The following is a 14441-nucleotide window of genomic DNA, read 5'->3' as shown; positions in this document are numbered from 1 at the left end:
GCAAGCTCCGAAAGCAATTACTTATGCAAAAGAAGCGCGTTTTCTCGAATATGTGCTTCTTATCTGTTGCGCATCTTTTATTTTGACAGCGAATGCGCACCTGCGGACCACTTATGTGCATCCCTGAATATATACCCTAGTAAGCTATAGTACTTTTTTCTTTGGAAAGGTACCATCTGTGCAGTCTGCAATTCTGTTGAAGAAAGATTTCTATCTATTTATTTATTGTAGAAAAATAATTTATTTCTGTGCATTTCTTTTAATTTAAAAAAAAATTTTGTACACGTGCATTAAATTAAAGTTGATTACGTCAATTAAGCAAAACGAGGCGGAGGGTGGTTCCCAATTTTTTTGCTGGGAGTTGGCAGCCCTATTAGTTAGGTTGTTTAATATTTCTGCTAAGTACTATTTAAAATACCAGAATAGGGAGGATGGAGGATTTAAGTTTATTAGAACTATGAACTATTTTGGGTGCAGTGTATTTTTTGAATACAAGTATAAGAGAATAGCTTTAGTGGTTTTGTTTTTTTGTCTTTTTAAGACAAAAAGTATGAACTTATACAAAATGCAGCAAGATATAAAAAAAACAAACAGTTTTATTGATTAAAAAATACGCTATAGCAGATTCATATCAGTATCGGCAGATATTATTACAAATTTATGATATTGGTATTGGTATCGGACATAAAAAAGTGGTATCGTGCCGTCTTTATTTGAGGCCTCTGGTTGAAACAAATAACACAACATGTGATTCATTTATCAATAAGAGCAATTTTTGAAAAATGTATGGAATAAACATATATTTATAATTTATAATGTTTTTAACACTTTATTAATGCTAGTTAGTCATCGTCAAGTTCAGTTCATCATAAATGTCAAGGAAAATATAGTTGATATACTGTTCATGCATTACATTTTAGTTTTTAACCTGCTCACTTCACCTCTGTGTGACTTTGCCACTGTGACCTTGACAGGGTCATGACTATATTAATCATGGCTGCCCTCTAAGTTTCCAGCTGGGTGTGAAAGAGAAGCGTTTGCTTATTTGGCTGCCCTGCTTAAAAAGGAGCAGGTGTCAGGTGGAGCAGTAATGTGACCTCCGACTAGTAACATGCAATGATACCCAGCATATACAGTCACACTCGTAACATTTCTATCCATGACTTTGACAAGCTGCTGTCTATAAATACGCAGGTATTTCTGATATATTGCTTACACAGGGCAGAGCCCTCTTGGCTCTACAGTTGGCTCAAAATTGGCTGGGATAACACTGATGGAGACCGCAGTATAGCAAGAATTCTTCCTTTCAGCACATGAATGTACACAGGAGCATCCATCATATAAGCGAGCATGTATACTGATGCAAGTCCTATAGAGAGCTGACTTGTATAAACTGTACCTTAAACCAAAGAAGTTAATTTGAATGTCAGTATCAGCAAAATAAATCTACTTTTTACATGTAGCGTATGAATTTAGGAGCAAAGCTGAATGAGTGTGGGATTCCCAACAGCTAAGAGGTTAGACTTTCAGTTTCATATAAAAAAGTCTGCTTACAGATCTTAGGGAATTAGAACGATGGGGCCGTGCCTAGAATGCTAGCATTAGCTGCTACCAACACGACACACCCCTGTAGTTTTAATTTAACATTTAGCTGCTAATTGCTAAGCAGGTAAGTGCTGTGTGTTTACCAGTTAGTACCTAATTCTCCCATTCTTAATGAATGGGTCATTTACAAGGCCCATGTGGCCAAAAATAGCACTGTAAGAAGGTAAACAACAAACCAGGTCTGTGAAGCTAGCTTAAACTAATAGCTAAAATTCCTTAAAAATACTCTGTAAAGTTGCTGATTCTGGTGACATTTCTAAGCTCAACACACACACACACACACACACACACACACACACACACACTGATTTCACAGTGATTGCCATTCTGCACTCACTGATGATTAATTTGTTAGCATAATTATTTTTCTGTTAAATTTATCCCTAGTTTAAAAAGTGATTCCACAGAAATTACAGGTTATGGGACAAATATCAGTGTAGGACAATTAACTCTGGCTCTATACAACTTAAAGGACAAATAGTGCTGGTGCTGCCTGATTTTCAACCTTTCAAGGTTAGGTTCAGGTCAGCTTCATGCAATGACCCGCATACAGTATAATCTTGTAAAACCATGATATGCCGCATGAGCAACAGAACATCTTATCACCTTAAAACATTTACTTTCAAATACTCTTGAGAGTGCCAGCTTTTGCCAGAGTGCCCAGTGTATTCTTTAACATAAGAGGAACTGAACTTATCAATCAGTTATCAGTTGTATATTTCATTTGAATATATGTTAAACCTCAACATTCACCTAGAAATATCAGAGGTATCGGAAAGGTCATCAACACACTGGCGCATGATTAGCCAATTACCCATGCCATGCCTTCCATTCCCATTCAACCTGCTTGCTTATCTAATAGCTTCACACATTCATATCCACCTTATCAAGACTAAACAGGCTGGCTGAAGAAAACTGGGCAGCTTTTGCTATCAATAAAATGTGTTTACTTTGCCAGCACATAATTATTAACACCAGAACAGCTCAAATTCCAACTACAACTGAAGAAATCACTATAAAAACTGTTCCCTGGAGTTCATTGAACTTGACTGTGAAGAACTCAGACCTCTAAATGTCTGTAGTAGTGTTATGTCATTGCTATCCTCCATTCTCACAAAGCAGCATCTGTTGTGTCCGTTGACATAGCAAGAGGCTAAAGGAGACACTGGATACGAACAGAACGAGCTAACGCGAGGAATTCTGGGGAAAGGGAGGCAAGTGACGTAAGCAGATTCCCAGCCTCCATCCATCCGTATGGCCAAGCATCGAGCATCACCACCGCTGTCACGCATCATTAATCCCTTAATCGCTTTGCCCTACATGGGGTACCCTAAGTTTTCATAACCTTCAAACTTGCGCTCAGCTAGGTTGTCAAATTCATTTACATCTCAACACGCAAGATGTGGAGACTTTTAGTGCAAACGCCAATGACCGCTGAAGCGACTCCATTTTGGGATGGCGCACTTTAGGATACCGCAGTCCACGACCAGCCGCTGCCACACATGCGAGTCTCCCCCTTAATTTGGGTGCCGTGGTGTTTTTCTTTCCAGTTTGATAGCTCGTTAAGTAACGGCCAAGAACATCACGAATGATCCAGATAATTCGGTTTTGACTTCTCAGCGTGTAAACGTTTAAAGGCAACTCTGAGAGTCAGAGATGAACTTGTGTAGGCATCAAAGGTGTACCCAAGAACTGCAAGAGGTTCCTATTATGTTTTTGGCGTCTGGGATAAGAACCTTTCTTCAACTCTAAAGGATATGCAAATATGCAAATGAGAAACATATAAACTGTTTTTCTGTTAATCACTCCAACATGCACCTACCACTTGTCCAGGTCAGCCTTGATGTTTGCACAAGCAGCAGGGACGGGGGCCTCAGCAGGGGCGGCGGCGGTTTCAGAGTCCGACATGTCTGCGGTGGTGCTGCTACGTGGTGTTGAGGGTGCGTATGCTGTCCAGTTCTTGTCCTCTGAACGCCTATGGATCCCAGCGCCACCAACGGAGACAGACAGAGAGAGAAAGTAGAGATGTGAGCGAGCTGGTGAAAGGGGAGGGGAGCACAGCGGGAGGTGGGAGGAGATAAAACATGTGAGAGGGGAAGCACACGTGTGTACATAGCAGTCAAGAACTGAGGGAGGGGGTGGAAGAGGTGAAAGGGCAGTGACCCAGAAGAGGAAGATTTAGGAACAAGGACAGAAAAAGGATTCTAGAATTTGTTGGGGTTCCTTATTTATGAGGTTCATCACACAGGTTTGATGCCTATAATACTACTTAACAGGTGTTAGTTCAGGCATTCAGAAAATAGATAAAAACTCCATGATGCACTGAAGCGACCAATACCACTACTATGTCTGTGAAATGAAAAATCAGAAATCAGAGTGGCCTGAAGTCAGGTTTTTAAAGTTGTTGTTTTGTGGACTGTGAAATGAACGTACGTGTGTGTGTGTGTGTGTGTGTGTGTGTGTGTGTGTGTGTGTGTGTGTGTGTGTGTGTGTGTGTGTGTGTGTGTAAGCAAGTACACACACACATGACAACCATGACAGCTCGTCTTCCAACGAGAGCTGTCTGTCAAAAAGCTGCCATCTACTGGTAATTCTGTGCAACTGCAAGTCTTCATCACAGCTCATGGCTGCCATTCCTGAAAGGTCAAGGAATATATATAACAAGGAAAAACGTTAAAGGGCACCATCTTTTACAATCACTAGGCAAAATTAAATACCTTTATTTATTGCATTTAGTCAAAATCAGTGAAGCCAAGTGTCCTTGTGGGAAAATGTGACCAAACTCCAAAGTTTTCCCAAGGTCACATGAGAACTGCGTGGAATGTCAGAGTTAGGACGAAGGCTGCTAATTGTAATTTTTACTATTAATTAATGTTCTGATTGAGTTTTTTGATGAGCTGCTGGTTAGATTCGAACAAATTTGTTTGTTTGTTTTTTGGATACAGACTAACTTTGCTTTAAAAAAAATTAACCTTCATGATGTCTCATCATCTCTCTGCTCCACTTTTCCTGCAACCCACTGAAGAGCAGGGGCCTCAATCCCTCCATCCCGACTCCAATTCTATTCACAACGGTTCCTACTCGCTGCCAAGATAAAGGTTTTGCTTTTCATCCAGCATGTAGATTTACTCACTTATACGGTATAACTTTTATAAATATTGGTTTTTAATCTGTCTGCTGCTTTTACCTTTCCTTTATGATCAGAAGATTGGTTTTCCTTTTATTCATTTGGCTGCCATTTTGGTGATGTCAGCAGACAGTTAACCCCTCGAGGTCTGAGTGGGTAACTCTAACCCTAACTCCACCCTAACCATAATTTGGAGAAAGGGAAAACAAATTTTCTGGGAAAAGCACACACACACACACGTACACACACAAACACACACACACACACGTCAGGTGTTGCTGTCCTAGTGGGGACATCTCATTGACATAATGCTTTCCCATGGCGCTTACCCTAACCATCAAAAATGAATGCCTAACCCTTACCCTAAACCTAACCATAACCATAACCCTGACACTAAAACCACACTTTGAGTGTGAAAAATGCCATCGAACTCGTGGGAACCAATAGGGCTGGTGGTCCCCACGAGGATAGTAAATTTCAGATTTTGGTCCCCACCAAGAAAAGAAAAAGTGGCACACACACACACACACACACATACACACACACACACACACAGCGCCAGGACATTGTTAGCTTACTTTAAGCTGTAAGCTAGCTGTTGGGAACAGCTAGCTTACAGCTTTGGTATGGTACAAATGCATTTTTCCTGATTTCATTTATATATTTGTACTGTAATATATATTTAATATTACTGTACTGTAATATTACTGTTATTGTGAATTTTTTTTTCTTCAAATAGGTGAAAACCTGACATTGGGATATTTGGTCACATGTGGAGTATTCATGCTAAATTAAGCTAACTAGCTCCAGAGTAAATAAAATAATATACGGAAAATACGAAGAAAAGAGGCCAGTTTGATTTTCAGCCTTCAACTTGCAACTAAGTGAAATGCAGTCTATTCTGTAAGTCTGAAAAGTGTGTCAGATCCATTTTAATACACCAGCTGAGCTACACTGAGCATACTGCTTTATCGTTTCATATTGTGGCCTGGCGCCTTCAGAGCTGCTGGTTAGATTCTAACAAATTTGTTTGTTTGTTTTTTGGATACAGACTAACTTTGCTTTAAAAAAAATTAACCAGAACAGACAAAGGTGAGACCCTTGGGAATGTTGGAATAAATAGGAATAAAAAGGAATTTCCTTTCACCATCATCATTAAAAAGAAAATAATAATAATAATAATAATAATAACAACTGTGATTGTCTTATAAATATTAATTTGAATTCAGTAAAGCACAGGAAGTGGAAGTCATTGTCCAGAGTCCACACCTCATACAAAGACGGATCGTTTAACAGGAACTGGGTGTACATCAGACACCCTGAAGATGACACTCAATTAGCCACAACTGCTGCTTGAATAAGGATCATAATTCTGTGTAATTCTGCTCCCACTATGTGGCTTGAAAAGATTTATACACTTGTCACAATCCCATTTAAGGAAGAGGGAGTGAATGCATATGTGTGAGCATTATTAACTTAGGCCGTTTTTGTAGCCACCGCTGCGGAGTTTCACGATAAAACAACACATGCTTTTCTTTTCTTTTTTTTACTTCTTTTCTTTTACGATCTCAGCCACACATCAGCCAGGACTCACACTCGGATTGTTTCAGGACCCTGAAACAATCCAACAGTCCAAACTCCTCATTCATATTCCACAGAGAAAAGTGTCCCTAAATTACATTAGCATACAATGCCAACCACTTAGTTCTTTGCTTTTAAAAAACAAACAGACTTTCCGTCACCTTCTCTCCCAAAAATAATGCTCACTCATGCGTAATTTCACTGGCATGAAGTCATGGGGTAAAGCACGAACAAATTATGACCAAATTCCACTATTCAAGGAAAAAAAGACATGTCATCAGATTACCCGGTGTCCACTGTAAGCATTATTTTTACAGAAAAGAAGGAAAACATCTCTTTGGGCAAAACAACTATGTTGCTCATGCGCGTCAGGACAAGTACACCATGTACTTTCAATCACAGAAGTGGCTTCCTGTGCAGAAACCCCAGCATACCTGCTTAAATGTATTCACCAATGCTGTTAAATCCTACCTATCTGCAGATGGGATGTCTGGATCCTGAGGTGGACAGCTAGGGGAAAAAACTGTGCACGGTGGGTTTGCTGTCAGCAGTCTGAAAGACAAACAGGGAGTGTTTGGGGGAGGGGGAGTGGCGAGGTGGAATATGGAAAGTCAAAAGAGCAACAGCCTAAAAAAGAAGATGCTTCTGTTTGAGACACCATGGGGTTAAAGGGAACTCAAGAGGAGGGGGGGGGGATTCACATAAATGTGTAACATTTAATGCATAGCGTGCTGGCAGCACTGTGGTGCCCTGCAGCAAGGCCACCCTAACAGTCCATAAAACAATGAAATATGACTCTGGAGGTTCTCACATTTTTCTTTTTCTCTTATTCTGATTCATTTTTAGATCATCTATGTGCAGCTTCCTCCCTCATACACGTAAGACCCTCAGGCCGCATGCTGACTTGGCATGATTTAAACACCGCATGCATATTTACTAAACATGCAAGCACACAGTCAGTGTTGCTCTGTGAGACAAAGCCAACAACATGAACTGTTTTCTTGACAATAAACAGGAATCTGCTGCCAGCAGGTAGAATACAAAAAAGTGTGTGTGCATGCTGGAGGTGGTGCTAAAATCAGAGGAGCCTTCAAAGTCAGTCTGTAGGTCACACATGAGACGCCTGCTGTGGTACTTTGGTAGTATAGTCTGAAAGGATAAGGTTGGGGGGGGAGTGTATGGGAGGGCTGTTTAAAGCGAGCATCACATACATGACCTCTTGACTTTTGGAGAATGTGTCCACAAAGGGAACAGGAGCCCGTTTGATGAAACAGTCAACACCACATCACAAACGTGCCTTTTTGTGCTCGAGGCATCGATAAAAGATAGACGTCGCCACTGTCACGTCACAAACTGGTTTGGTGTTCATCGCCATCGCTGTCTTGATGATGACCCTACCATTACAAACTGTAGACTGTAGGTAAAACAGTAGACCCACAGACTGTATGTAGAGACTGTATTGGTTAGGCAGTCCCATTATGAAGTCTCTTTTTACAATCAGAAGTCATGATGTGCATTGAGAAAATCTGACTACTCACTGATTGCTTAATGACTTGGTAGTCACAAAATCGTCATCAAATCGGCTTTACTGTCAAACAACACCTTTTATTCGTAGTTGCCCAAATGGCACAGGACCTGAGGTTGAGACAGAGCACAGAGCTCTAGAAACAATTGCTCATGTTCTTTAAGAAAGTGAAATGTTTGGTCTGTTTGCATTTAGACCCCTGAACTCCAACCCACCATGGCAGATTGTAATATTGTAGGTGCTGTTGCGTTCAATATAAAGCACAGTTGAAACAGCAATTGCTGTGAATTGGTGCTATATTAATAAAATCGTTTGGTTGGAACTTTCCACACAACGCTGAGCTGAGTTGTGGGATAAAAATGTTTGTAGTGTTTGCAACTTCAATCCACCAGTGCAGTCTGGAGTCCATCTGTAAACACTGGGATAATCCAGCCATCCATTTACTTAGCCTCTTATCCGAATCAGGCTCTTTCGGGGAGCCTTGAGTCAATCTCAGCTATTGACATGGGCGACCAGTCCATCCCAGGACTAAGAAAGAGAAAAAGACAAGAATTCAAACTCACATTCACACCTATGACCAGTTTAGAAACACCAGTTAAGCTTATATGAATGCATGTGGGAGGAAGCCTGGAGTACCTGAGAAGCCAGAAAACACAGCGACAAGATGCAAAGTCCACACACAAACGTCTCCATGGCATAACAACACCAAAAGGTGGCTAATTTATATAAACTTTTCATGTGGTATAGACATGAAAACTCATAGATTAGCAAATCAGGCAGAGAAAGAGTAAAACCTTGTTGAAGGTGACCTGTGATGGTGATCTAGTGAAAATACTTTTTTGGGTTCGGGCATGGGAAAAGTTTCATCTTCATGAGTGGGCTCTAGGAAAGAGGCAGCGCCATAATCAGCTCTGCTAAAATCTCCATGGATTGCACACAAACCTGATGGAAAGAGCTGCTTGGAAAAAAATATCAATAAAATCATCATAAATTAAATCACAGCACCATTAAGAATGAGGTGATTACAGACTTTGTCGGTCGCCAAAGACGAGACCAACAAGGATCAATTGCTGATACTCTATAAAACGAGATGAAATCTCAGAAAAGCTGAATTTTACGTCATGTCGTTTGTTTTTTGTCACTTCTCACCAGTTAGCCCAGTAACCCCCCCCCCCCACAAACACACACACACACCCTGGAAAAGGAATGGGGGATGTGTGTGTATGTGTGTGTACTTCCGTGTTTGTCCAGCAGATGCCTCCACTGCCTGTATTTTGCAAAATGAGTTTGCGGTTGAGAAGAGCAAGGTCTAACTCTACTCAAAGGTTAAAAGCATACTAAATAGGCACAAGTATGACCTGGTGTACATAAGTATACTGTGTAATGCTTTATAATAACCATCAATAGTAATGCAAAGATACATGTTTAGTTGACAAGATTCAAGATGTTATTTTTTTAATCGTTACCACTTTTATTTACTCTTCACTAATCATTAATAACTGAAAGTGTGATTTTAGTTCAAATATGATGTTTCTTAGTTTTGGCAACAGGTGCCTACAGAGAAATGATAAACAACAGCATGTGCACATCTCAGCAGTATTTGATGCCTGATGATCAGGATGGTCTCACTGATCAGTAATTAAACTTTTATTATGTAACAATATTTATCATTAACAAATACATAGCATGACATTTAAGATCTTACGTGCTTACTGAGTCTCTTCAGCTAAAACTGGTACGTATTACTAAGGAATTCATAATATTATTCTCATATTTTATTTATAACAATATTTTAATATTTTTCTAAATATTTGTGATTTGTAAAATACATTTGTAAGAAGATTAACGGTCAACTTACAAATTGTTTGGTCCCACAGCTCATCCTGGTTATTAAAACTGAAGATTTTCATTTCTACTTTGACTTATGTCATGTCATCTAGATCATTTAATGAGAATTGTAAGTTTAATGGCTTAAATGGAAGAAGCTCAAGGGCTGAAAAGATCAGTTGTAATCCAGGTGTGTTAGAGTTGTGTTAGAGTTTTCGTGTCCTGTGGGAGAACCTGTTGGTTGGTTACGTCAAACCTGCATGTGTCACGGCGCTTTTACAAAACTTTATGTGAGCATTTTTATTCATCCACCCAATCAGAATCAGGAACAAACATTTTCCACCTTACCCCACCACACACACACACACACACACACACACACACACACACACACACACACACACACACACACACACACACACACACACACACACACACACACACACGCACGCCTTATCAACCTGTGACTGCATCCTGTTGCATCCATTCAAAGCCCCTCCACCATGTTTCTCATTATAAACTGGTTCCAGCAAGTTCTTGACAATTAGCACACAGTCACCCTGCTCCTGCATAACCAAACAACTGGAGCCAAAGAACTATAAAATGGAGGCAAGATGGACCAAGAAGAAGAAAAAGCGACGAGGAGAAGAAGCGACGGCTAACGGACAGAAAAAGAAGAGAGATGGCTCAGAGAAGAACCAGTGGAACCAACCTCTTCATGACAGGTGAGCTCAGCGTAGCCGTTTTACTTCTGAAAACTGATTTGTACAGAACAGTCCACGATGCTTAGAATGGATCATTTGCTTTAAAAGAAAATGTTAGAAGTTAAAATCTGCGTTTATGAAAATGTAAATGTTCAGACCTGAGGTTCTACAGTTTTGTACCAACAAGATACAAATTTGTAAGCGTGATTATATTTAGAAACAACACTGTTACAAGTTTGCTCACCAGCACTGACAACCAAACTGCATAACATCAATATATGCATCTGTATCGCATATATTAAACGTAAATATCATCCTATTAACATTGTTTATTGCAGTGGTCTGATCATTTCTTTGCCCTATATAAACCAAATTTAGATTAGCTTTCAATAAAATTATATGACACGTACCATTCATTCACTAATATACTTTTTTCACTAAGTGTTCTTGCTTGTTATTCAACGTATTGTAGTAATTATTTAAAAAATATATTTTTTTTGGTTTTTTTTAAGGGGATTTTAAAAAGTTATGTTTAAAAATGATTGCACCAGAGTTGGCTATTAATTTGTTTTTATTTATTTATTTATTATACTAGAAGTTAGAAAGCCATAATAATGTATTCTTAATGTATTTTTCAGTGCATAACATTTTGAATTAAATTAACCTAATAATTATAATGGCAGCACTGATGATGGCACTTTTGCATTGACTAAAGCCAGATTGAAAATCAGTTATCAGACCCAGCGTAATATTTATATTTATGATTAACAAGAAATTTTGTTTCTATAAATAAAGTATACCTTTTATAGATTAGATGCAGGTCAGAAATTTTAACTCAAACATAAAAGAAAAATAAGGAAAAACAAATGACAGCTGTACCTGTTGAATGATGCTCACATTCCACCCAGCCCCCCCGATAAGCAGACGTAAGAGAAAAAGAGGGAAAAAGCCAAAAGGACACCAAACTGTGGCCCTGCAGCTGCTTTCTCTAACTCTGCCTCCGCTCATCTTTTCATGCTTCACAGTGTTGTGTGTGGTGGCAATGTGCAGAGCCGTCCCCATCAACGAACTGCTCGAGCGAGCCTCTCAGCACTCTGACAAACTGCACTCGCTCAGCACGACGCTCACCCAGGAGCTGGTCTGTACCTGTTTGTGTGTGTGTGTGTGTGTGTCTGTCTGTGTTTGCACTGTAAATGAAATGTCACAGTCTCCCCAAACATAAAAAACACAAACTTCCTGTTTAAACCCGATGCTTCCTTATTAGCTCGACATGCAGTGCAGTGGGTCTGCTTGAAGCTGCCTCATCTTCAGGAACTATGCACTGAATTACAGCAAACAATTTTAACTGATCTATTCGAGCAGGACAATATTCATTTAATGTCCTGAAAAGTGGGAATTGAAAGCCTTTCTGTTGAATTAAAGCATTCTGCATCCTTACGTTCCATCACAGAGAAAAATCTGTTCGTTTTCTTTTTTTAAAGAGACTAACGCTCAACTTCTGTCCCTCCCAGGACTCTCACTTCCCTCCTATAGGCAGGGTGATCATGCCGCGTCCCGCAATGTGCCACACCTCCTCTCTACAGACGCCCATTGACAAGGACCAAGCACTTCAAGTATCGGTAAGTGCTTTTACTCCAGTATTGACATTATTGTTTGCTTCCATGTGCTTTAACCACATATTATTCAGTTTTGTATTTAACACCTTCCCCACTGTCTCTTATACATCAAATTGAATGTCAACCTTGCAAGCTCATGCGAAATACATTATATTCCAGAGACCCCTTTAAGCAGTAAGTCATTTAAAGAGTACTTTGAGAATGACTGTGTGGATTTGACTGTCTACAAAAGCTAATGAGAAAAAAAGGGGCATTTTCAACACAATTCAATGATATCTGTTTTATTTAGATGGAGCAAAGTCACAACAAGTTGCCTTTAGGTGCTTTATATTGTAGGGTAAAGACTAGAGAGAAAAAACCACAACAATCAGATGACCCCCTTGGTGACGGTGGGAAGGAAAAACTTCCTTTTTACAGAACTTCCTTTCGCAGAACCAGCCTCGGATTCAGCTGTGATCGATTTAGGGTAATCGGCGGTAAACAGGCCAAAAGAGACACTGTGGAAGAGAGCCTGAGTTTTATAATCGCTAATGATCAAATGCAGAGTGGTGTGTAAACACACAGACACTGAAAAGAGGAAACACTGAGTGCATCATGGGAAGTCCCCTGCCCCCCTTTTAACTTTAGTTAGACAAAAGTAAGAAATCTGTATCTGACTGACACAAATCTGCATACTGCTTCTGTTTTCCCACAAACATCTTCACCTTCTTGTGGTATTGTTTCTATTTATTTCTTGTCCAGGAGTCAGATTTGATGTCCCTGGCTCGCTCCCTCCTCCAAGCCTGGTCGGACCCTCTCGTACTCCTGTCCTCCTCCGCTAGTGCCCTGCCTCACCCAGCACAAAGCACCATATTCAACAAGATCCAGGAGATGCAGCAGTACTCCAAAAGTCTCAAGGATGGCCTGGATGTACTATCTAGCAAGGTGTGTAAGAGATGGCTGCAGGAGCTTTGGGGGGAAAATAAAAAGTTATTTTCATTTACAGTGCAAATACAAAATGTATCATTAAAATGATTTTTCCCGGCCTGTTTGTGTCCAGATGGGTTCATCTGCTCAGGCCATCACTTCACTGCCCTACCGAGGAGGCACCAGCCTCGGCCAGGACAAGATTACCAAGTTGATCAACTTCAACTTTCTGCTGTCCTGCCTCCGTCGGGACTCTCACAAGATTGACAGCTTCCTGAAAGTCCTACGCTGCCGGGCAGCAAAGATGCAACCAGAGATGTGCTGAAGAGTGGGTGTCCAGCCTGACTCTGTGGGGAGATTGTTCTGAAAGCTTGTACTGCCTATAGAATTATACATGGTACTATATTCCTACCTGCTGATTAGTTTTGCAACACGAGGATAAGGAGGAGTTATAAGTTACAAAAACACATAAAAATTGACCTTCTTGCTCCATTTCTCAGTGTGTATGTATAAATTAAAGCTGCTTTCAGCTGTTGCCTTATTCTCAAGGGGTTACCACAGTGGATCGCTCCCCTTGTTTAATTGTGTTTTATGCTGGATGGCCTTCCTGATGCAACCCCAAAGAAGTTTGTGTCTCCTCCTGGGATTATGCCAGGAGATCTTTTGCTTGTTTATGCACACGTGTAAACCTTTACACTATGGAGGATTGTTAAATAGTAGCCTTAAAGGTTAACAGATTTAAAGTATAGGAAGGGGAGCTGCAGATTGTTGTCCGACCTTAGTAATGTGTCATTGTCTTTCTTGATGGAGCACCTTTCCATTTTGATTTCCAGCTGGCCTGGCATTATGAAGTGACCAGACAGTGGTCACGAATGGAAGCAAATCGGTGTGTCAACCTGTGACTCCTCCTCATCCTTTTGTTGTGTTAAAGCAGTATCCCCACAAAGTCATACTACTAAAGGAGAAAATGAGTGGAGAATGTTTTCTTCCTAACTAATGCTTAATTAACTGCAGCATTTGCACTTTAGATTAAATGACATCTTTTAAAAAGCATTGTTGCCTTAGTGCCTTTTAACTGAACTGTTTCTTTTAAATCTGTATTTCATTAAAGTTTTTCTTGCACAGTAGAATGTTGTCACTTATTCTTTGTTTTAATGGAAATCAGTAGCGTGCATGTAACAGCCTGAGCTCATTGATCTCACTATATAATCAGTGGAGTTCCACCGGGGTTCTGTTCTGTTTTCCTTAGGTAGTATTATCAAAAGGCACAGCATTTTCATTCTATGCAGATGATACCCAGCTTTATCTATCCATGAAGCCAGATGACACACACCAGTTAGTTAAACTAGTGGAAGTATACCATCAACACTGACACAAATACAAGAAAACAGCCTTTGAATAGCTGTCCACTGTAGTTAGCACTATTCAATTTAATTCAATTTTATTTATATAGCGCCAAATCACAACAAAAGTCGCCTCAAGGCGCTTCATAAGAGAAAAACCCAACAATCATATGACCCCCTATGAGCAAGCACTTTGGCGACAGCGGG

General features: G+C 40.1%; 1 protein-coding gene across 2 annotated transcripts; it reads left to right on the top strand.

Annotated features, from left to right (window-relative positions):
- Positions 1-10235: 10235 nt before the first annotated feature.
- Positions 10236-14018, top strand: prl (prolactin). Of its 2 annotated transcripts, none has more exons than XM_026163760.2 (5): positions 10236-10390; positions 11395-11507; positions 11881-11988; positions 12727-12909; positions 13025-14018. In XM_026163760.2, exons 1-5 carry the CDS (start codon positions 10348-10350, stop codon positions 13214-13216), a joined length of 639 nt encoding a protein of 212 aa, XP_026019545.1. In that variant the 5' UTR covers positions 10236-10347; the 3' UTR covers positions 13217-14018. The 2 variants fall into 2 exon arrangements, with proteins under 2 accessions (XP_026019545.1, XP_026019544.2); XM_026163759.2 differs by having other exon boundaries at positions 10276-10390; positions 11278-11507.
- Positions 14019-14441: the final 423 nt, after the last annotated feature.

This window comes from Astatotilapia calliptera, chromosome 4, assembly GCF_964374335.1.
Source record: "Astatotilapia calliptera chromosome 4, fAstCal68.1, whole genome shotgun sequence".
In the NCBI taxonomy this organism is placed as follows: domain Eukaryota; kingdom Metazoa; phylum Chordata; class Actinopteri; order Cichliformes; family Cichlidae; genus Astatotilapia; species Astatotilapia calliptera.
Note: the sequence above shows the minus strand (reverse complement) of the source record. Positions and strands in the feature narration are given on the sequence as shown.